The sequence below is a fragment of the Oncorhynchus gorbuscha genome, linkage group LG10, assembly GCF_021184085.1.
Source record: "Oncorhynchus gorbuscha isolate QuinsamMale2020 ecotype Even-year linkage group LG10, OgorEven_v1.0, whole genome shotgun sequence".
In the NCBI taxonomy this organism is placed as follows: Eukaryota; Metazoa; Chordata; class Actinopteri; order Salmoniformes; family Salmonidae; genus Oncorhynchus; species Oncorhynchus gorbuscha.
In genome coordinates, this window is record NC_060182.1 from 73,925,846 (window position 1) to 73,950,308 (window position 24,463).

The 24,463-nt window shown below is 43.3% G+C and overlaps 1 protein-coding gene across 12 annotated transcripts in view; it reads right to left on the reverse strand.

The window, feature by feature from the left end:
- Positions 1–24,463, reverse strand: part of LOC124046541 (MAP/microtubule affinity-regulating kinase 3-like) — a 37,818-nt gene that overhangs the window by 8,974 nt on the left and 4,381 nt on the right. For 8 of the 12 annotated variants that reach the window (XM_046367022.1, XM_046367019.1, XM_046367021.1 and 5 more), the window contains exons 4-10: positions 15,361–15,409; positions 10,404–10,469; positions 4,821–4,891; positions 3,254–3,310; positions 2,410–2,646; positions 2,133–2,273; positions 706–805 (exon numbers count right to left, since the gene is read on the reverse strand). In XM_046367022.1, coding sequence (XP_046222978.1) covers positions 706–805; positions 2,133–2,273; positions 2,410–2,646; positions 3,254–3,310; positions 4,821–4,891; positions 10,404–10,469; positions 15,361–15,409 — 721 coding nt within the window. The remainder of the gene's footprint in view (positions 1–705; positions 806–2,132; positions 2,274–2,409; positions 2,647–3,253; positions 3,311–4,820; positions 4,892–10,403; positions 10,470–15,360; positions 15,410–24,463) is intronic. The other 4 variants (XM_046367023.1, XM_046367020.1, XM_046367017.1 and 1 more) reach the window with 1 other exon arrangement.

Consider the following 24,463-nt stretch of genomic DNA (forward strand, 5'->3'; position numbering starts at 1 on the left):
GCACAGCGGGGGTGGAAGTGATTGGTTGGGAGGCAGAGGAAGATGGGGAGTGATTACACCCCCACTGCGCTACTTGCATCACATTGAGAGGAGCATGCCAGGTGGGGAAGCTCCCGGAGTGGCAGTTACACCATATATCAGCTCCCTCTATCCATCTCCCCGCTATACAGAGCTCCACAATCAATGTGTTCAGGCAGATCAGGCATCACCAAACCCACTGAGGAGTCAGTGCTTCTCCACTGGGTGAACGAGATGGGGAACGCCCTGAAACGTGATCTCTCTACACTAGACTACAGAGCCCTCAGTGAAACATGTGCTCTCCATTTCATCTCTCCCTCCCGCCCGCTCTCTCTCTGTGCTAGGTGACTGGCGGCTCCCTCTAACCAACGTGATCTGACACAGATCCCAGCTGCTGTTATGCAATACCCCCACACTCCAGAGGACATCTTTCAGCATGTACACCCTCTCTCCCCCTCCCTCTACCCCTTAGTGCTTTTATCCAGGCCAAGATGTGGAGTTTCTCTCTGTCTCATGTCTCTTCCTCTGAGGCTCCTGCAGAAGTTGTTTTTATGCTGCGTTTTATCTTTTCCTTTTGAAAACTGTAAAGTGCTTAAATACTGAGAGCGATTATGTTGCAGTGCTGCTGCCTACACACGTTAGAGTTCGTGAAGCTCAAAAACAAGAGTAGTTTTCTCCTCTTAGTACCTATTCTCTTCTGATCTGCGATGTCCTGTTCTGGTTCTACGAAAGGCTTGAGCTCGTCCTCCTCCGATCCCGCATTGATCCAGCGGTCTTTCATGATTTGCTGAAATAAAATGTTTTTAAAAAAGAGTCCTCATAGAACAGGGTCCTTTTACTACATGGTCCTATCCTCATGATCACAGGGTAGGTGGGGGGTTTATTTTCTTAAATCCACTTAAAGGTTCACTTATTTCACCTCATTGCACTCAAAAACAAATTGAATTGTGAAAATAAGAATTGGAAAAGAGATTTTGATTTGAATCAATGCTACACTGTTTGAAAGCTGAATCGTCATTTAAAGTCAGTCTAATCTAATTCTCAAACCAACTCACCAATCAATTGGGCGGTCGTGTACAATGGGTTTACAAGATAATGATAATAGAAAATGTTCAACCACGAGGCCGATATCTGTTCTAAATGACATATTTCAATGCAGGACTGTATGTAATCTGAACTTCTAGTGTGAAGAGGGATGAGGATGGATATGAGCACACAATGTGAACATACAGAAACCAAGACAACTATGTGCTGTGCCTGCATTTCGCTCTGCCTAAAACTCAGAAAACAAGAAAGATCATGAATTATGTATTGTGCCAACAGAGGAGAGAAAGAGAATGGAGAATATATAATCAGTACAAAAAGAGAGCAGTGTGATGAGTGTCGAGCAGATGCCGGCCCAAGGAATGGAGAGGTGGATGGATGGACAGATGGCAGGCAGGCGGATGGACAGATGGCAGGCAGGCGGATGGACAGATGGCAGGCAGGCGGATGGAGAGATGGCAGGCAGGCGGATGGAGAGATGGCAGGCAGGCGGATGGAGAGATGGCAGGCAGGCGGATGGACAGATGGCAGGCAGGCGGATGGACAGATGGCAGGCAGGCGGATGGAGAGATGGCAGGCAGGCGGATGGACAGATGGCAGGCAGGCGGATGGACAGATGGCAGGCAGGCGGATGGAGAGATGGCAGGCAGGCGGATGGAGAGATGGCAGGCAGGCGGATCGACAGATGGCAGGCAGGCGGATGGAGAGATGGCAGGCAGGCAGATGGAGAGATGGCAGGCAGGCGGATGGAGAGATGGCAGGCAGGCGGATGGAGAGATGGCAGGCAGGCCGATGGAGAGATGGCAGGCAGGCCGATGGAGAGATGGCAGGCAGGCCGATGGAGAGATGGCAGGCAGGCCGATGGAGAGATGGCAGGCAGGCGGATGGAGAGATGGCAGGCAGGCGGATGGAGAGATGGCAGGCAGGCGGATGGAGAGATGGCAGGCAGGCGGATGGAGAGATGGCAGGCAGGCGGATGGAGAGATGGCAGGCAGGCGGATCGACAGATGGCAGGCAGGCGAATCGACAGATGGCAGATGGATGGAGAGAATAAAGTGTTGAATATTTACATTTTCGCTGTCCTCCCTCACCTCGAGAGTCCCCCGCTTGGCCGGGTTGAGCACCAGGAAGCGCTTGAGGAGGTTCTCGCAGTCTGTGGACATGTAGAAGGGGATACGATATTTCCCCCTCAGAACCCTCTCCCTAAGCTCCTACAGAGAGACGGACAGGGAGAAAGAGTGAGTGAGGACATCTTATCTCAAGTTTTACCCCTGTTTCACTGACTATGAATCTCCCACAGACAAATGAACTGAGTATGGAAGTATTTCTATGAGTCTTACTACATACCTTAAGGTTCTGCCCGTCGAAGGGCAGAGAGCCGCTGACCAGTGTGTAGAGGATGACCCCCAGGCTCCAGACGTCCACCTCGGGCCCATCGTACTTCTTCCCCTGAAACAGCTCCGGGGCGGCGTAGGGTGGGGAGCCACAGAACGTGTCCAGCTTGTTCCCCATGGTGAACTCATTACTAAAGCCAAAGTCCGCTATCTTAATGTTCATGTCTGCATCCAGCAGCAGGTTCTCTGCCTAGAGACACAGGAGGGGAATTGGAGAAGAATGGGGTGATGAGGTGAGAGATGGCTGGGACATCAGATTGAAAGACAGAGGTAACAGACTACTTAGGACACAGGTAAAAGCATAACACATTTGAATAACCCACAAAGATCCATGCTGACAGAGTTCCAATCAGAGGTAGAGATGTCAAAGGCACAACAAATATCTACTGATCCCTCCACAGAAAAACCCCTCACAAAACAAAGTGCTCTACAAGTCAAAGTTAGTGTCAAACACACAGGGGGAGACAGCTGCTCTCTGCTCTTACATCTCAGTCCTCATGGATCATTCATGAAGCTCTACAGAGTAAACACTGTATGGACACGCTGCTGATGGAAAGGAGATGGGAGCTCTGAACAGAGTAACTCCCACTGAGGTCGACCACCTCACGCTAACCGAGATAAAAATACAGGAGCATCAATATTCATTCTACATGTGGCAGCATATCAGAAGCTGGCTAAATGGAATGGCATTTTAAGTGAGTATGTGGTGCAATGGAGAACATGTGAGCAGGGAAAAGCACCGCCTTTGGCCACTTTAGTCCCCCCCCCACACACACCCACCCTCACTGGGTCCTTACCTTCAGGTCTCTATGAACAATGTGCTTCTGGTGGCAGTACTGCACAGCAGAAACGATCTACAGAGAAACACACATATAGAGTGATACAGTTAGTCTTCCACCTGGCACAGTTTTCACACCTCCCGTAGGTGAAGGATATGGAGAGGAGATGTGGAGTACAACCCCCCTAGGTGAAGGATGTGGTGAGGAGATGTGGTGTACAACCCCCCTAGGTAAAGGATGTGGTGAGGAGATGTGGAGTACAACCACCCTGGGTGAAGGATGTGGTGAGGAGATGTGGTGTACCACCCCCCTAGGTGAAGGATGTGGTGAGGAGATGTGGAGTACAATCACCCTGGGTGAAGGATGTGGTGAGGAGATGTGGTGTACAACCCCCCCTAGGTGAAGGATATGGAGAGGAGATGTGGAGTACAACCACCCTGGGTGAAGGATGTGGTGAGGAGATGTGGTGTACCACCCCCCTAGGTGAAGGATGTGGTGAGGAGATGTGGTGCACAACCCCCCCTAGGTGAAGGATGTGGTGAGGAGATGTGGTGTACAACCCCGCTAGGTGAAGGATATGGAGAGGAGATGTGGTGTATAACCCCCCCTAGGTGAAGGATGTGGTGAGGAGATGTGGTGTACAACCCCCCCTAGGTGAAGGATATGGAGAGGAGATGTGGTGTACAACCACCCTAGGTGAAGGATGTGGTGAGGAGATGTGGTGTACAACCCCCCCTAGGTGAAGGATATGGAGAGGAGATGTGGTGTACAACCCCCCCTAGGTGAAGGATGTGGTGAGGAGATGTGGTGTACAACCCCCCCTAGGTGAAGGATGTGGTGAGGAGATGTGGTGTACAACCCCCCCTAGGTGAAGGATGTGGTGAGGAGATGTGGTGTACAACCCCCCTAGGTAAAGGATGTGGTGAGATGTGGTGTACAACCCCCCTAGGTGAAGGATGTGGTGAGATGTGGTGTACAACCCTCCTAGGTGAAGGATGTGGTGAGGAGATGTGGTGTACAACCCCCCTAGGTGAAGGATGTGGTGAGGAGATGTGGAGTACAACCACCCTAGGTGAAGGATGTGGTGAGGAGATGTGGAGTACAACCACCCTGGGTGAAGGTTGTGGTGAGGAGATGTGGTGTCGAGTGAGAAGACAGATACAACTAAAAAGAGACCATGTCTAAGAAACAGAGTGTAGACATGAAGCTTGGAGAAAACTGAGTCTCCTCTTCCTGTGTGAGCATCTGCTCGAGGTTTATCAGAGCTCCCAATGAAACTCTGCAGTAAGATGAACCTGCGGTCAGACCAGGGAATTAGTTAGCTATAGCCTCGACATTGCTGAGTGTGCCTGCCTATCCTCCCACTGCAGAGCGCTGTGTGGAGGCAGCACATCCCCAGTGTATCACTGACAGTGGGAGAGAGATAAGCGATGTGGTCAGCTCTGTGTTTTGCCATTTCTCATAACTTTACAGTAACAGCAGACTATCCTGGGTGGTTTAGGACACTGACCAGTGAGGAATCGGCAGGCAGACAGGCAAGGCAGGGTGAGAATCCAGCACACTGCGGGTAAAGTCCTGTACCTACCTGTCTAAATTTAGCCCTGGCCTCTTTTTCCTTCATCCTTCCGTGTGCAACAAGGTAGTCGAAGACCTCTCCTGCAAGAGAAAGAAGACAACAGTAAGGATATTAAATTGAAGGCTGTGTATTTCAAAGGGAAAACGGTACGAAAACACTTTGTACATCAAATAAGGTCAAGGTTTAGAGCAGGGCTGTTCAATTCCGGTTCTGGAGGGCCAAAATACTTCCGTGTCTTGTTTCTACCTGGTAGTTAATGGCACACACCTGGTGTCCCAAGTCGGAATTAAACCCTTATTAGGAGAGGATGAAAATCAGAAGTGTTTCGGCCCTCCAGGACTGACGTTGAACAGCCCTAGTTTAGAGAATAATCCAAATCAAATCAAGAACTACTTTAAAACACAGTAGGAGGAGGATGTGAACCTAACTGTTCCTCACGCCTACAGAGAGACACAGAACTCTAATTCCTTTACTGTAGTACTGTCCTGAAGGCACAAGCTTCTGAGTACGGCAACAACATCAGATGCTTTCTTCAGCCCACGCAGCTGTGTTGTGTTCTCTCAAACCCGTCCATGCTAAAACGTGACACAGCTCTCTCGTGTGCCAACAGCAGCTGAGAGGTTAGGGGGTGAGAAGGAGGGGGGTCCAGCATTAACAACTTGCCCCATAAAACCTTTTGTTCTGCATCCCCGAAACCCTCCCACACACAATCAGTGTTGATCTGCGGTGGCAGCAAGTGAGCGTGTGTGCGAAAGAGCGAGCTTGTAGGCCTATGTGCGCAAAAGAGAGTCACCAGTGCCCTCCAACTCTGCTCTAAATGCAGGACGTGTCAACACACATTTCAGATTTCCTAGAAGTAGGTTGCCAATGGCCACTATTGCAATGTACTGAATATGATATATTTCCTGTAGGGGCAGACCCCGTTTTGTTGAATGGTCGTTTGTTTGGTCAATAGGCTTTTGGTTGACTGAGATTTCTTTAGTCGGGAAGTAGTACATCATTTTTTTTTTTAAATGTTCATGGTGTACAAGACGCCTGTCTAATTGGCACCTGCCTGAGTGGACTAATCCATTATAGTGGCCGTGGGGATGGCACAGTCCATCACTCTAAGACATGTGCTACTGAAATTGTATATGGTTATATGACGTTGGAACAATGGTGCAACACTAATAAAAATAATATTTTATAACAGATGTGCGCTTTCTCCGGCGTTGGATAGCAGTCGCTGTCAGTGGTTCTGAAACACATCAGTGCACTGTTGGCGCCTAGACCATGTTGCTTTGTGCATAATAGCAAAGTTAACCAGCATATTGGTGTTGAGAACAATGCTGTGGAGGCAGCAGCAGAATGAGGAGATGAGAAAAACAGCCTTTTGACTTAATTGTAGCCTAACTGTTAAATGTGCCTGACTTTATAAATCATCAATATATCTACAGAAATAAGACAGATCCTGCTTCTGTTGCCTGTTTGTTTAATAGCCTACTGATTCCATGAGCACCAAGCCTTCGTAAGCACCAAACCCCACACAACATGTCGGATAAGCAATTTCACAAATTTGTCTGTTTGCTATACTGTAAAAGGCTTTATCTTGTTTTTCGTTAAATAATACCCGACAGGCTGTTCTATCATTTATTTAGTGTTACTTACACTGTTCCAAATGGTCAGAAAAATATTTATAATAACCCTCCTTTTTCTTGATTTCATTATTGTTGTGACTATTATTGTTATGATTATCATTGTTATAACAATAAGTCATGTCATTATCATTAGTAGGCTTAGTATAGCTGCATCGCATAACCGCCATTGAGCTGTAGGCCTAAGAGCGCATCCTGTTAATTAATCTTAATACTGAAACTTACTTTGGTCTATCTATAACTTACAGTACTGTAACAATCAATCACTCATTCATTAATGTCATCACACAGCATAAGTCATTCATGATTTTAAATGCAATCAAGCATTGACCCTTGAATAATTAGCGTGAACAATAAATAAACCGTTCCATTTAGCTGTAATAAAGACTTTACAAAACAAAAAGTTGTTTACATTGTTCCAAACAGTCAAATTATATTGTAATCTAACAGAACCTTTTTGGCACACATAATATGCACGGAGCGCTTGCTCCTTACCTTATGAGCTAAACTACTTCAATGCTTGCATCTAGGCAAATAACACTGAAACATGCATGAGAGCACCAGCTGTACCGGAACACTGTGTGTTCACCCTCTTCGCAGCCGATGTGAGTAAGACCTTTAGACAGGTCAACATTTACAAGGCAACTGGGCCAGACGGATTACCAGGACGTGTACTGCAAGCATGCGCTGACCAACTGTATTCACTGACATTTTCAACATCTCCCTGTCCGAGTCTGTAATACCAACATGTTTTAAGCAGACTTCCATAGTGCCTGTGCCCATGAACACTAAGGTAACCTGCCTAAATGACTACCAACCCGTAGCACTCACATCTGTAGCCAAGAAGTGCTTTGAAAGGCTGGTCATGGCTCACATCAACACCATCATCCCAGAAACCCTAGACCCACTTCAATTTGCATACCGCCCCAACAGGTCCACAGATGATGCAGTCTCCATTGCACTCCACACTGCCCTTTCCCACCTGGACAAAAGGAACACCTATGTGAGAATGCTATTCATTGACTACAGCTCAGCGTTCAACACCATAGTGCCCTCAAAGCTCATCAATAAGCTAAGGACCCTGGGACTAAACACCTCCCTCTGCAACTGGATCCTGGACTTCCTGACAGGCCGCCCCTAGGTGGTAAGGGTAATAATGACAATTACAACAATACTGAATGAACACTTATTTTTACTTAATATAATACATTAACCTGTTAATCCTACCCCCTACTTTTTAGAACATTCTGTTAAAAATCGCGCAACATTTCAGCGCCCTGCTACTCATGCCAGGAATATAGTATATGCATATGATTAGTATGTGTGGATAGAAAACACTCAGACGTTTATAAAACTGGTTAAATCACGGCTGTGACTATAACAGAACGTGCGTTTCATCGAAAAGCGCAGGAACATCTGATCACTGAAAATGGAAATATATATCCATGCGCGACTTGAACCCATTGATAAAGGTGAACCACATTTAATGGGGCTGAGGTTGCAATTACCTACAGCTTCCACACGTTGTCTAGAGTCTTGTCATTTGCCTAGGCTTTGTTTCTTGGTCAAACAGACGCAAGGCAACGCATTTCCTCCGGTCTCCGACCGGATATTTTGCTTGAGAATTACCCGGACATTATTTACAGACGGACAGCTAAAGAATATACTTCACCTCGTGATCAATTTGATCGCTTATTAACGTTTAATAATACCTAAAGTTGCATTACAAAAGTATTTCGAAGTGTTTTGTGAAAGTTTATCGTCGACTTTAATTTTAAAAAATGACGTTACGTTATAAGACGCTATTTTTTTCCGTTTATCACACAGTCTTCATAGATCGATATCTAGGCTATATATGGACCGATTTAATCGAGAGAAAAAAGACCCAATAGTGATTATGGGACATCTAGGAATTGCCAACAAAGAAGATGGTCAAAGGTAATGAATGTTTTATATTTTATTTGTGCGGTTTGTGTAGCGACGACTATGCTAATGATTTTGTTTACGTCCCCTGCGGGTCTTTTGGGGTGTTACATGCTATCAGATAATAGCTTCTCATGCTTTCGCCGAAAAGCATTTAAAAAATCTGACTTGTTGCCTGGATTCACAACGAGTGTAGCTTTAATTCAATACCCTGCATGTGTATTTTAATGAACGTTTGAGTTTTAACTAATAATAATAATATATGCCATTTAGCAGACGCTTTTATCCAAAGCGACTTACAGGTCATGTGTGCATACATTCTACGTATGGGTGGTCCCGGGAATCGAACCCACTACCCTGGCGTTACAAGCGCCATGCTCTACCAACTGAGCTACAGAAGGACCACTAGTACTATTAGCATAGTGCATTTGCATTTCCAGATGTCTAGATGGGACGCCTGCGTGCCAGGTAGGACCAAGAGGTTAATATATTTTTTTTTTTGCCTTAAATAAATAATGAAACATGTGCAATTTGGTTCAAATAATGCAAAAACAAAGTGTTGGAGAAGTAAAAGTGCAATATGTGCCATGTAAAAAAAGCTAACGTTTGAGTTCCTTGCTCAGAACAGGAGAACATATGAAAGTTGGTGGTTCCTTTTAACATGAGACTTCAATATTCCAAGGTAAGAGGTTTTAGGTTGTGGTTAATATAGTATTTATAGGACTATTTCTCTCTATACCATTTGTATTTCATATACCTTTGACTATTGGATGTTCTTATAGGCTATAGCTAGTATTGCCAGTGTAACAGTATAGCTTCCGTCCCTCTCCTCTCCCCGACCTGGGCTCGAACCAGGAACACATCGACAACAGCCACACTCAAAGCAGTGTTACCCATCGCTCCACAAAAGCCGCGGCCCTTGCAGAGCAAGGAGAATAACTACTCCAAGTCTCAGAGCGAGTGACGTTTGAAACGCTGTTAGCACGCACCCCACTAACTAGCTAGGCATTTCACATCGGTTACACCAGCTGATAGGCTTGAAGTCAAACAGCGCTGTGCTTGCGAAGAGCTGCTGGTAAAAATCACAAAAGTGCTGTTTGAATGAATTCTTACGAGCCTGCTGCTGGCTACCATCGCTCAGTCAGACTGCTCTATCAAATCATAGACTTAATTATAACATAACACACAGAAATACGAGCCTTTGGTCATTAATATGGTTGAATCCAGAAACTATCATTTCAAAAACAAAACATTTATTATTTCAGTGAAATACGGAACAGTTCGGTATTTTATCTAATGGGTGGCATCCCTAAGTCTAAATATTCTTGTTACATTGAACAACCTTCAATGTTACGTCATAATTACGTACAATTCTGGCAAATTAGTTCGCAATGAGCCAGGCTGCCCAAACTGTTGCATATACCCTGAGACTCTGTGTGCAATGAACGCAAGAGAAGTGACACAATTTCACCTTAATATTGCCTGCTAACCTGGATTTCTTTTAGCTAAATATGCAGGTTTAAAAATATATACTTCTGTGTATTGATTTTAAGAAAGGCTGTAAATATGTTGCAGCTTTAGCAGCACGAACAGCGCAATAACCACTGTGGTGGTCGCTGCAGCAGGGAGGAGAGAGCGACAATGGATGCTAGTCACACAGTCACTCACTGTCATTTTTTTAAACACATCAAGTCTGAGCCCGGCTCGACACAATCAAATCAATTGCGGTCAGACTCCCTCTAGTCATGTGTGTCTTAATTATTTAATCAAACAGTGCACTTAACGTATCAGACAAGCTCAGTGAATATACTGTAGTTGATTTGATTAAACACATAGGATTTGTCTACATATGGAAAAATACACTTGTGAAAATGTAGACCAATCGATGGGTCAATAGAACCGAGATGACTCTCAGTCGACCATGGTTTTTTTTCAGTCGGGGACAGCCCTAGTTTCCTGTATGACTCTTCACCATGCCCTATGCCACCACAGCAGTTACGGGGGCTGAGATGCCGAGGCATAACATACTACTCACCTCCACTGGCATACTCCATCACCAGGTACAGCGTCCTCTCTGTCTCGATCACCTCAAACAGCTTGACTATGTAGAAAAGAGAAAGATCTGTCCTTGAATTCAGGCCCACACTCAAAAACAATTAAGAATGTCATCTTTCTGGCTCAACTGTGTAAAAATGGGTGTCCTGGATAGCTGACGGCATTATCAGGGACCAGCGGTGTAAATGGATCCTGCTAAGAGAGAGACTCTGTACGCCCGACACTGAACTGCTTTCTGTGTCACTGTGACCCTACTATCTGCCCCGTGAGTTCCCCCAATTGTTTGTTACCGTTGTGTACATTCAACCTAAAGCTAATAGAACAAAGGCATCAGAGAGGATTTATAATCTGCCACAGAAACTGGAATCCATCTCCCCGATGCACCCAAATTTATTTTAGGTGATTTTAACAACTGTACCTTGCAAAGTCCTGCGCACATACCACCAGTATGTGAAATGTCACAATAGGAAAAATAGGACTCTTGACTTCTGCCATGGGACAATACCAAATGCACTTTCTGCCACCACCAGACCACCCCTGGGGACATCAGACCACAATGTGGTCTACCTCAGGCCAACCTACTGTCAGCTCCTGGAGAGGGAGAAACCCACAGTTAAAACTGTCCAGATCTGGAATGACAAGGGTATCACTTGTCTCCAGGGGTGTTTTGACTGTACTATGTGGGAGGTATTTGGTCTCCAGGGGTGTTTTGACTGTACTATGTGGGAGGTATTTGAGGACAGCAGCTCTGATCTTGATGAACTCACAGATGTTGTTTCAGACTTTGTAATCGTCTGTGTTGAGTCAGTTGTGCCTATTAAAACCTGTAAAATCTTCCCCAAAAATAAGCCTTGGGTATCAAAACATCTAAAATCACTATTTGATAGGAAGAAGGCAATTTATGCCAAGGGTGATAAGACAGGCTTTAAGAGATGTACAATGTGAGATCAAAAGATGGATACAGTGGGGCAAAAAAGTATTTAGTCAGCCACCAATTGTGCAAGTTCTCCCACTTAAAAAGATGAGGCCTGTAATTTTCATCATAGGTACACTTCAACTATCCAGAACTAAAAATCCAGAAAATCACATTGTAGGACTTTTAATGAATTTATTTGCAAATTATGGTGGAAAATAAGTATTTGGTCAATAACAAAAGTTTCTCTCAGTACTTTGCCCCACTGTACTGGTGAACAAGGAGGCATTCAAGCAAAGGGTGGAGAGGACCCATCTCCTCAGGAAACGCAAGCATGGCCTGGCCAAGGGATTAAATCGATGGCTAGTGCCCCCCACATAGGCAGGGGGAAAACCAGTGCTGACCATGGGAGATGTTTTCTTCTCAAGATTTGAATCAGACAACTTTGTGGAGGTAAAACAAACGGAAGCACCATTACAAATGTTTGAGAGATTTGTTAAACAGTCTGATGTTATAAAGTTGTTCAGGGGATGTAACACAGACAAAAAGCCCAGGCAAAATAAGTGGACATGTGTTGAATGACTACCGTCCTGTCGCCTTGACATCCTTAGTAATGAAATTCCTTGAGAAACTTGTGGAAAGTCATATTCTCAGCATCACCCAGAAGCTTCTCGACCCATTTCAGTTTGCCTATCAACCTAGCAGAGGAGTTGATGATGCCATTCTTACTCTCCTTAACATGGTCTATAGACATCTAGAGGATGCCAAATCCCATGTTAGGGTTCTGTTTGTTGACTTTTCTTCAGCGTTCAACACAATCCAGCCCTACATTCTGGCACAGAGACTCATTCAGGACTTCTCCTTAGATGGGGGGCTGGTTTTGGGGCTGTTGGGACTTCCTGAGCCAACGCTCACAGCGAGTCAAAATTAGGTCCCCATGTGTCGGACATACGCAATAGCAACACAGGCTCTCCTCAGGGATGTGTTTTGTCCCTACTCCTGTACACTAATAGTTGTACTAGTTCCCACCCTGACAGACACCTCGTTAAGTTCACTGATGACACTGCCTTGATCAGCCTGTTGCATGATGACGAGGAACATCATGGCCCGGTCCTAAATGGCTTTGTAGAGTGGTGTGAGGAATCACACTTGGTCCTCAATACCATCAAGACCAAAGAGATGTGCATAGATTTCAGGAAGTGTACAACACCTCTGCAACATCTATCAGTGGTCAGAATATAGAGATTGTAGAGGAATACAAAATACCTGGGTGTCCTCTTGGACAATAAGCTTCAGTGGAATAAATGTACAGACCTGATCTACAAAGAGCCAAACAGAGACTGTACTTTCTCAAAAAGCTGGGATCTTTTAATGTAGACTGTACTATACTGACTCTGTTTAACAAATATTTAATTGAGAGTATTTTAACTTTTTGTATTGTTTGTTGGTTTGGCAATGCCACTGTCAGACAGAGAAATATGCTGAGAAGGATTATCACCACAGCAAGCAATGTACTTGGAGTCAAACAAACAAGCCTGGATGAGATCTTTAAGGTCAGGGCCCTCCGCAAGGCTCACAAAATGTTTAGACCCAAGCCACCCCCTGTACCCGGACTTTGAATTACTCCCCTCTGGGCGCAGGTATAGGGCACCCCTCAGCAGGAAAAACAGAACTAGACAATCATTTGTGCTAACTTGGGCTAATGTTCCTATCGACTCAGTAAGGCCAACAGGCTAGTCTTTAATTATTATTATATTTTAAAGTTTATTGGTATGTTAAGAAAGTTGTATTGTCAATTCTGTTTTGTATTGAAACTGATCTTTAAAACATGTACATGACACTACAACAACATTTCCCCATGCGGAAAACAAAGTCAGTAAGTAAGAAAGATGGTTCTAGGGAGTTTATGTTCCTCAGTATCCAGAGCAAACAATCGTAGTTTAGAGCAAGGAATCCAGTTTACAATCATTCACATGTTCTACTGCTGATACAGTTGAAGTCAGAAGTTTACATACACTTAGGTTGGAGCTCAACAAATTTCTTGTTAACTAACTTTAGTTTTGGCAAGTCGGTTAGGACATCTACTTTGTGCATGATACAAGTAATTTTTCCAACAATTATTTACAGACAGATTATTTCACTTATAATTATCTGTATCACAATTCCAGTGGGTCAGAAGTTTACATATACTAAGTTGACTGTGCCTTTAAATAGCTTGGAAAATTCCAGAAAATTATGTCATGGCTTTAGAAGCTTCTGATAGGCTAATTTACATCATTTGAGTCAATTGGAGGTGTAACTGTGGATGTATTTCAAGGCCTACCTTCAAACTCAGCTTGACATCATGGGAAAATCAAAAGAAATCAGCCAAGACCTCAGAAAAAAAATTGTAGACCTCCACAAGTCTGGTTCATCCTTGGGAGCTATTTTCAAATGCCTGAAGGTACCACGTTCATCTGTACAAACATTAGTACGCAAGTATAAACAACATGGGACCACGCAGCTGTCAGAACGCATCTCCTTCTTGAGTGGTATGTCTCCTATAGATGAACGTACTTTGATGTGAAAAGTGCAAATCAATCCCAGAACAACAGCAGCAACAGCTACCTTGTGAAGATGCTAGAGGAAACAGGTACAACAGTATCTATATCCACAGTAAAATGAGTCCTATATCGACATAACCTGAAAGGCCGCTCAGCAAGGAAGAAGACACTGCTCCAAAACAGCCATAAAAAAGCCAGACTACTGTTTCCAACTGCACATGGGGACAAAGATCATACTTTTTGGAGAAATGTCCTTTGGTCTGATGAAACAAAAATAGAACTGTTTGGCTATAACGACCATCGTTATGTTTGGAGGGAAAAGGGGGAGGCTTACAAGCCGAAGAACACCATTCCAACCGTGAAGCACGTGGGTGGCAGCATCATGTTGTGGGGGTGCTTTGCTGCAGGAGGGACTGGTGCACTTTACAATATAAATGGCATCATGAGTGACGAAAATTATGTGGATATATTGAAGCAACATCTCAAGACAAAGCTTGGTCGCAAATGGGTCTTCCAAATGGACAATGACCCCAAACATACTTCCAAAGTTGTGGCAAAATGGCTTAAGGACAACCAAGTCAAGGTATTGGAGTGGCCATCACAAAGCCTCAACCTCAATCCCATAGAAAATTTGTGGCAGAACTGATAGTGTGTGCGAGCACGGTGACCTACAAACCTGACTCAGTTACACCAGCTCTGTCAGGAGGAATGGGCCAAAATTCACCCAACTTATTGTGGGAAGCTTATGGAAGGCTACCCGAAACAATTGACCCAAGTGAAACAATTTAAAGGCAATGCTACCAAAAGTACTAATTGGGCGTATGCAAACTTCTGACCCACTGGGAATGTGATGAAAGAAGCTGAAATAAATCACTCTACTATTATTCTGACATTTCACATTCTTAAAATAAAGTGGTGATTCTAAATGACCAAAGACATGGAATTTTTACTCTGATTAAATGCCAGGGATTGTGAAAAACTGAATTTAAATGTATTTGGCTAAGGTGTAAGTAAACTTCCGACTTCAACTGTAGCCTTGAAGAGCCTGAGGAAACTGAATAAATGTATTTCTCATTTCCTTTGATCACTCCTCCAACTAACTTCTCCACTCCCTCATCTTAGAATGGTGCGCGTGTTGCTGCATACACTCTCTGGCCTACCATTTCTCACATGTGGGCATATTATACAGGGAACTCGTGTTTATTGGGTATACAGTGTAAAATCAGCCCCCCTGCAGTCTTTTCAGTGAGCTGTTCTAACAGTCTCTGGATGAGTGGCTGAGAGCTCCATGGCTATATATAGTGGAGGTGGGATGGAGAAGAGGCTCCCTCTCGCTCTTTTAAATGGTTATCATTGCACATTTAATTATAACCACATTTGAGTAGAGGAAATCATGACGTACAAAATTAAACGCAATTAACAACGTATCCTGTCTCCATCTGTAAGGTGGTGTGTAGTGTATGTGTGTGTGTTCTGCTTACCTATATTTGGGTGGTTTAAAATCTTCATTATTCTTACTTCTCTGAAGAGCTGCAGGGAGAGAAAATGTATTAATTGTTCGGTGTTGGACTGGATGTGTCAGAAACGAGAAAGTAGGGAACTGTTCGAGGTGGAATTTTATATATATACACACACACACACACACACACACACACACACACACACACACACACACACACACACACACACACACACACACACACACACACACACACACAGTGGGGCGAACAAGTATTTGATAACCTGCAAAATCGGCAGTGTTTCATACTTACAAAGCATGTAGAGGTCTGTAATTTTTATCATAGGTACACTACAACTGTGAGACACGGAATCTAAAACAAAAATCCAGAAAATCGCATTGTATGATTTATAAGTAATTCATTTGCATTTTATTGCATGACATAAGTATTTGATCACCTACCAACCAGTAGGTGATCTGTTTGAACTCGTTACCTGTATAAAAGACACCTGTCCACACACTCAATCAAACAGACAGACTCCAACCTCTCCACAATGGCCAAGACCAGAGAGCTGTGTAAAGACGTCAGGGATAAAATTGTAGACCTGCACAAGGTAGGGATGGGCTATAGGCAAGCAGCTTGGTGAGAAGGCAACAACTGTTGGCGCAATTATTCGAAAATGGAAGAAGTTCAAGATGACGGTCAATCAACCTCGGTCTGGGGCTCCATGCAAGATCTCACCTTGTGGGGCATCAATGATCATGAGGAAAGTGAGGAATCAGCCCAGAACTACACAGCAGGACCTGGTCAATGACCTGAAGAGAGCTGGGACCACAGTCTCAGAGAAAACCATTAGTAACACACTACGCCGTCATGGATTAAAATCCTGCAGCGTACGCAAGGTCCCCCTGCTCAAGCCAGTGCATGTCCAGGCCCGTCTGAAGTTTGCCAATGACCATCTGGATGATCCAGAGGAGGAATAGGAGAATGTCATGTGGTCTGATGAGTCAAAAATAGAGCTTTTTGGTCTAAACTCCACTCGCCGTGTTTGGAAGAAGAAGGATGAGTACAAGCCCAAGAACACCATCCCAACCGTGAAGCATGGAGGTGGAAACATCCTTCTTTGGGGATGCTTTTCTGCAAAGGGGACAGGACGACTGTACCGTATTGAGGGGAGGATGATGGGGCCATGTATCGCGAGATCTCAGTAAGAGCATTGAAGATGGGTCGTGGCTGGGTCTTCCAGCATGACAACAACCCAAAACACACAGCCAGGACAACTAAGGAGTGGCTCCATAAGAAGCATCTCAAGGTCATGGAGTGGCCTAGCCAGTCTCCAGATCTGAACCCAATAGAAAATATTTGGAGGGAGCTGAAAGTCCGTATTGCCCAGTGACAGCCCCGAAACCTGAAGGATCTGGAGAAGGTCTGTATGGAGGAGTGGGCCCAAATCCCTGCTGCAGTGTGTGCAAACCTGGTCAAGAACTACAGGCAACGTATGATCTCTGTAATTGCAAACAAAGGTTTCTGTACCAAATATTAAGTTCTGCTTTTCTGATGTATCAAATACCTTTGTCATGCAATAAAATGCAAATTAATTACTTAAAAATCACACAATGTCTCTCACAGTTGAAATGTACCTATGATAAAAATTACAGACCTCTACATGCTTTGTAAGTCGGAAAATCTGCAAAATCGGCAGTATATCTCTCACACACACATACACTGAAAAAATATATAAATACAACAATTTCAAAGATTTTACTGAGCTACAGCTCATAAGGAAATCAGTCAATTTAAATAATTAATTAGGCCCTAATCTATGGATTTCACATGACTGGGAATACAGATATGCATCTGTTGGTCACAGATACCGTAAAGAGTAGGGGCGTGGATCAGAAAACCTGTCGGTCCCTGTTGTGACCACCATTTGCCTCATACGGCTCCTTCACAGAGATGATCTGGCTGTTGATTGTGGATCGTTGTCCCACTGCTCTTCAATGGCTGTGAGAAGTTACTGGATATTGGAGGGAACTGGAACACGCTGTCGTAGACCTTGATCCAGAGCATCCCAAATATGCTCAATGGGTGACATGTCTAGTAAGTATGCAGGCCACGGAAGAACTGGGACTTTTTCAGCTTCCAGAAATTGTGTACAGATCCTTGCGACATGCTGAAACATGAGGTGATGGCGATGGATGAATGGCACGACAATGGGCCTCAGGATCTCGTCACAGTATCGCTGTTTATTCAAATTGGCATCAATAAAATGCAATTGTGTTCGTTGTGTAACTTATGCCTTCCCATACCATAACCCCACCATGGGGCACTCAGTTCACAACGTTGACATCAGCAAATCACACACCCACATGACGCCATATACGTACGTGGTCATGGTTGTGCGGCCAGTTGGACGTACTGCCAGATTCTCTAAAACGCAGTTGGAGGCAGCTTATGGTATTGAAATTAACATTAAATTCTCTGGCAACAGCTCTGATGGACATTCTTGCAGTCAGCATGCCATTGCACACACTCTCACTCAAAACTTGCGACACCTGTGGGATTGTGTTGTGACAAAATTTCACATTTTAGAGATCCCTTTTATTGTCCCCAGCACAAGGTGTACCTGTTTCTTGATATGCCACACCTGTCAGATAAACTAATTTGTGCACAACATTTGAGAGAAATAAGCTTTTTGTGCATATGGAACATTTCCGGGATATTTTATTTCAGCTCATTAAACATGGGATCAACACTTTACATTTTACATTTTTGTTCAGTCTATATTCTTTATATGTCTTAAATAATACAATAGTCACTTCCACATACTGAGTGATATTGTTGGGGAATGTTACTATTTTGTACTAATAATGACCTATATTAATTGAGTGACTATGACATATGATAACCAACTAATACCCAGGGCCGATCAGGCTTTACAAAAACTGGATGATACTAACACATACAGTAGTAGTAGTAGTAGTAGTAGTAGTAGTAGTAAGAAAGGCAACATGTAGGAAAGACAGTTGACTGACACAAGAAAAAAAGTTCACGGACACGTGATGACAGGCACTGATGTGGTTTTCGCTTAAAGAGCATTTCTCTGAGAAAATGTATTCTCTGCCCAAATATTTCCCAAGCACTAGTCTGTTTTTTTTACAAACGTCTAGAATAAATTGTTGTGCTCTTAAAAGAAGCTGAAGTGAAGTTACGATTATTGTTCTCGCCTATCTTTCAGAGCCTTAGACTTTACCGGTATCAACGTTATTTGAGCAAGACGCCTGCACACACAGAAACAAGACAAATGCTCCATAACCATTAGAGAGTGATCTGAGTTGTGTCAGAGCCAAAAATACTCTTTAGGGTTCAATCTCAGTGGGAATAAAATAACTAAGTGCTATTTATTATTGATCCTCCTTTACGATAGCTCACTGTGCTCCCATCCCCCCTTCCGCCCATAAAATAATAAAAGTCATCCATATTTAAAAGAGCAGGAGCCGTGCCCGATGCTGTGCCATGTACTGGCCTTTCTAGCTTCTACTGTGCCTCCTGGCATTACCCAATACAAGGTGCTGCAGCAGTCAATGCATAGGAGGAAATATATCACCATGTCTGGAACATACAGCTTAATGCCATCCTAACTGTTCACGCATCAAGAAACACACGCTCTATTCTGGGGAAGCCAGGATGTTTGGAGGATGACAGACCAGGGTAGTGTTCACATTGAAACCCAACCTGAACATCGTTCATCTCCAAGTCTCTCAACTGAATAGTATGATTTCCGGTTTCGCTAAAATACTAAAGGGTTAATTAAACTTCAACAGAAAAACACTCTGAACACAATAGTAACAAACAAGCGTAGATTCGACTTGGTTCTTCCTTGCTAGGGGAAGAGAAGTCTTAGCCTTGACTTGAGGTCTAGCCCACTTTCATTACACTCTTCCCATTATACCCCTCTACCCATTTTGATAGCAAAATATTCTCAGAGTGCTGCGTAAACATAGAGAAATAAGTGTTGTATTTGCATTTATTAGGGATCCCCATTAGAGGTACTCTTCCTGGGGTCCAAACACATTGAGGCACCTACATCACACAAAACAAAAAGATAAAACAGTACATGATATAACATTATTACACCACAACAATACAAAATGTATAACACCACCGCAAAGTGTCAGATCTGGAGGAAACCTGGCACCATCCCTACGGTGAAGCATGGTGGTGGCAGCATCCAGAGGGAATGATGAACGGAGCAAAGTACAGAGAGATCCTTGATGAAAACTTGCTCCAGAGTGCTCAGAGCCTCAGACTGGGGCGAAGAATCACCTTCCAACAGGACAATGACCCTAAGCACACAGCAAAGACAATGCAGAAGTGGCTTTGGGACAAGTCTCAATGTCCTTGAGCGGCCCAGCCAGAGCCCGGACTTTAAACCGATCTAACATCTCTGGAGAGACCTGAAAATAGCTGTGCAGCAACCCTCCCCATACAACCTGACAGAGCTTGAGAGGATCTGCAGAGAAGAATGGGGGAAATCTCCAAATACAGGTGTGCCAAGCTTGTAGTGTCATATCCAAGAAGCCTGAAGGTTGTAATCGCTGCCAAATGTGCTTCAACAAAGTACTGAGTAAACGGTCTGAATAACTAATAAATGTTTTTGCTTTGTCGTTATTGGGTATTGTGTGTAGATTGATGAGGGATAAAAAAACATTTAAGACATTTTAGGATAAGGCTGTTAGGTAACAAAATCTGGAAAAAGTCAAGGGGTCTGAATAATTTCCAAATGCACTGTACCTGATGTGGAGTAGAGTTCCATGTAGTCATGGCTCTATGTAGTACTGTGCACCTCCCATAGTCTGTTCTGGACCATTTTCCATGTCATGGATAGGCAGGCAGACAGACTTATCATTGTTTCGTAAAAAACTGAGTTCCCCTATGTGTGGTTGCTGGATGGGTTTCGTGGTGTTCTCTAGAGAAAACCATAGGGAACAGACAACACTATCCTTACAGCAGTATTGACAGGCTTGTGTAGTGATAAAGAGTGGAACCGGTCAGTTCTTGCACACACACACACACAAACAGACCACATGGGAACCACCAGGCTAAGGCACCATAACAAAACATCACAATAGACACAACACTTCTATGTAGATTGTGTTGCCAACAATCCAGGCTTACTAGTAAGGCTGGGAATTGTCAGGGACCTCACTATACCATATTATCACAATACTTCAGTTTCGATACAATATGTATTGCATTTCTCACGATTCTATATCTATTGCAATTCGATATTGTGATTTTATTACATTTCGATGTTCCAAACATATTGCTCACCATACGTCTTCTGCAGAGGGACAAGAGAAAATGAGTTTTGGTCAGTCATGGAATTAAAAGTGCTGAAAACAAATTGGCTCCCTATTTAAAAAGAAGATGGCAAACAATCTATGAAGGACAAATACTGGAGTTTTGGTGCAGGTACAGCCAGTCAAAAACAATATTGCAATATTGTTAAAAAAACTATACAATATAGTGTCATAAACTATGGATTTTTTTCCCCCATCACTACTTACCAGTGCACTAATATATGGATCAGGAACCTTTACTTATACTACAAGGCTAATTGTCACAGCAGGTCCCATTTCAACAGTCAGTTCAACATTTATTTGTGAGCACTGCTTCTGCTCTCATTAGCCTATACTGAACTTAAAACAGGTTTAGTGCTGCTCTGTGGTAACTTTATGAGAAGGGAGTAGGAGAGCAGTAGAAGAAGAGGCCACACCACACCAGACTCCAAACATCTGAGAATCAACTGTTTTTACATTTAATCAAAGGCTTTGGCCATTTCCCTAACCTTTGCCCTCTAAACTGGGCAACAACAGCCTGGCCTGGTCATGTGACCTTCAGTGAAGAGGGAGTGAGTTAGGGAGGAATGGAGGTGAAAAGATTACAATGAGCTTGTCACGGATGCTCTTTCAAACTATTAAAACCGAGGATGAAAACAAAGATCTTGGCTTAAGACTATTTTTTGATTTACTGTCCCAATAACAGAACCACGCACATTTTGCAGTCTCCTCTTCTCAGTGTACCTCTTAGATTTGTTGGTGCTGAAGAGGTAGAGTTCCTTTTGTTCACAAATCATCACCCAAGTCAGACAAGGGGATTTCAATAGGCAAAGGCAACATTTAAAGAAGATATTGATAGCTTTGTAATACTAAAAATGAGTTACATCAAGTACCCAACACAACATGACTATTCCTAGGGGCTATTACTAAATTGTTAACAGAAGCTCCATGTGTTGTGTGTTTCCAACAAGCCACCTCATAAAGAGCCTCATGATTCAGATAGGGCTCAATGAAATTTGTTTTAATCAAATCACATTTTATCGGTCACATGCGCTGAATAAAACAGGTGTAGACCTTACCTTGAAATGCTTACTTACGAGCCCTTAACCAACAACGCAGTTCAAGAAATAAGAGTTTAGTAAAAACATTTACTAAATAAACTAAAGCAAAAAATACAATAAAAAGTAACACAATGGGGGAACCGGCACCGATTCAATGTGTGGGGGTACAGGTTAGTCGAGGTCATTTGTACATGTAGGTAGGGGTAAAGTGACTATGCATAGAAAATAAATAGCGAGTCACAGCAGTGTGAAAAAACAAAGGCGGGGGGGTTCAAAGTAAATAGTTCAGGTGACCATTTGATTAATTGTTCAGCAGTCTTGTGGCTTGGGGGTAGAAGCTGTTAAGGAAACTTTTGGACCTAGACTTCGGAACCATGGGGCAGCAGAGAGAAAAGTCTATGACTTGTGTGACTGGAGTCTTTGACCATTTCTGGGGCCTTTCTCTGACACTGCCTCGTAGATACAGTTTCAGTCGGAAGTTCACATACACTTACATGCTGATCAGACCGGACACGTCGCAAAATACATTTAGAAATCCATGTTATTCAATTATTGCACCCACACTGCTCGTGCGCGCTAACGAGCGTCTGCGATGCCAAGGGCTAAAATAGAAATCCTTTCTATTTCTGACGCAGATCTCGTTGAAAGTCCTGCCTCTCCCATCTCTTCATTGGTTTATAGAAGCAGGTACCCACGTGCCATCTCCTCATTGGTCATACCCACGTGGGTGATTGAAAGACTAACTGTTTTGCCGGTCGTCATGGTAATACTATGAAAGTTTAGATGCGATCACCATATAAGTTCAAAGATGAAAATGCCTGGAAGGAGGAGAGATGACAAGAAACGATTCAGTTGACTGTGTGGATTAATTGTCAGAGTAGAGGTCCTTGTGCATTTCAGGTAAAATAATAACTCAATGTTTATATCTCAGAACAAATTAGCTAGCACCAGCAAGCTAGCTCAATAGGACACATCAGTTTAGCAAGTGCAAGCTAACAAGCTAAATTGTCATACATGTTTAATGCTTTTCGACCTGTCCCCAAATGAATGTAATTGTTTCAGAGTTTGTTTTGACATTTTCACCTGCGTGTCGTGATCGCGTTTGGTGTAGGGGGACAAAATAAATGTATGCACGTTAGCGCACGCGCACAGCCGGATTGGGTTCCGTATTAGGTTGGAGTCAAAACTCATTTTTCAACCATTCTACAAATTTCTTGTTAATTAACTATAGTTTTGGCAAGTCGGTTAGGACATCAACTTTGTGCATGACAAGTAATTTTTCCAACAATTGTTTACAGACAGACTCACTGTATCACAATTCCAGTGGGTCAGAAGTTTACATACACTAAGTTGACTGTGCCTTTAAACAGCTTGGAAGATTCCAGATAATGATGCCATGGCTTTAAAAGCTTCTGATAGGCTAATTGACATAATTTGAGTCAATTGGAGGTGTACCTGTGAATGTATTTCAAGTCCAATCTTCAAACTCAGTGCCTCTTTGCTTGACATCATGGGAAAATCAAAAGAAATCAGCCAAGACCTCAGAAAAAAAATTGTAGACCTTCACAACTCTGGTTCATCCTTAGGAGTAATTTCCAAACGCCTGAAGGTACCACATTCATCTGTACAAACAATTGTACGCAGGTATAAACACCATAGGACCACGCAGCTGTCATAGCGCTCAGGAAGGAGACACATTGTCTCCTAGAGATTAACATACTTTTGTGTGAAAAGTGCATATCAATCATCGATGCACTAACTGATGTATATTATCCGTGTCGCCGTTTAGCCACGACTCGGCGAAACATGATATTATAGTTTTTTATGTCCAGTTGGTAGGATAGTCGTGAACGGATATCCAGTTTATTTTCCAGTGATTACATGTTGGCCAATAGAACGGATGGTAGAGGTGGGTTACCCACTTGCCGACAAATTCTAACAAGGCACCCTGATCGCCACCCCCTGTATTTCTGTATTTTCTTCACAAGAATGACAGGGATTTGGGCCTGGTCTCTGAGAAACATTTTATCCTTCACATTGGGTGAGTAATGGCTGTTCTGATATCCATAAGCTATTTTTGTTCATATGAGACGGTAGCAGCAGCATTATGTACAAAATAAGTTACAAAAAATGCAAAACGGCAGCCATCCCCTCTGGCGCCATTGTAAAAGAGTTTTGTAATCTTTGCACGCTTCTGTTCTCCGTTTTGTTTTTCCAGGTTTTCAACAAAATTGGATGTTCTAAGTCCACAAAAATGCTTAAACCACATCAGGAGACCACTTTTGAGGTCTGGAAAAATCTACGAAATTTAGATTTTTGGGTGTAGTTACCCTTTATTTCAAGTACGCACCAGCCAGTGACCGTTGTTTGGTTAATAATGTTTCTGTAGCGCTCATGTGATTGCAGTTTGCAAAACAAACGGCCATTGGATTGATGCAAATAATCATATCATTCTGCCAGGTAGGGATAGGCCACTTTGTAGTTAGCATTTCATTGAGAAGGTTTTTGGGAAAAACTTTCTATCTCTACCAGAAGGTCATCATAAAAAAAAAAGTAGAAATATATACACACACAGGGGCATTCCTGTGCTGTTTCAAAAAGTTGCAGGACAAAGATGAATCACTGATGCATTTTGTCTTATTACTAACATGGGCAAATTAATGAATTTTAGAATAAATTAAATATATTTATACTGAATAAAAATATAAACGCAACACGTAT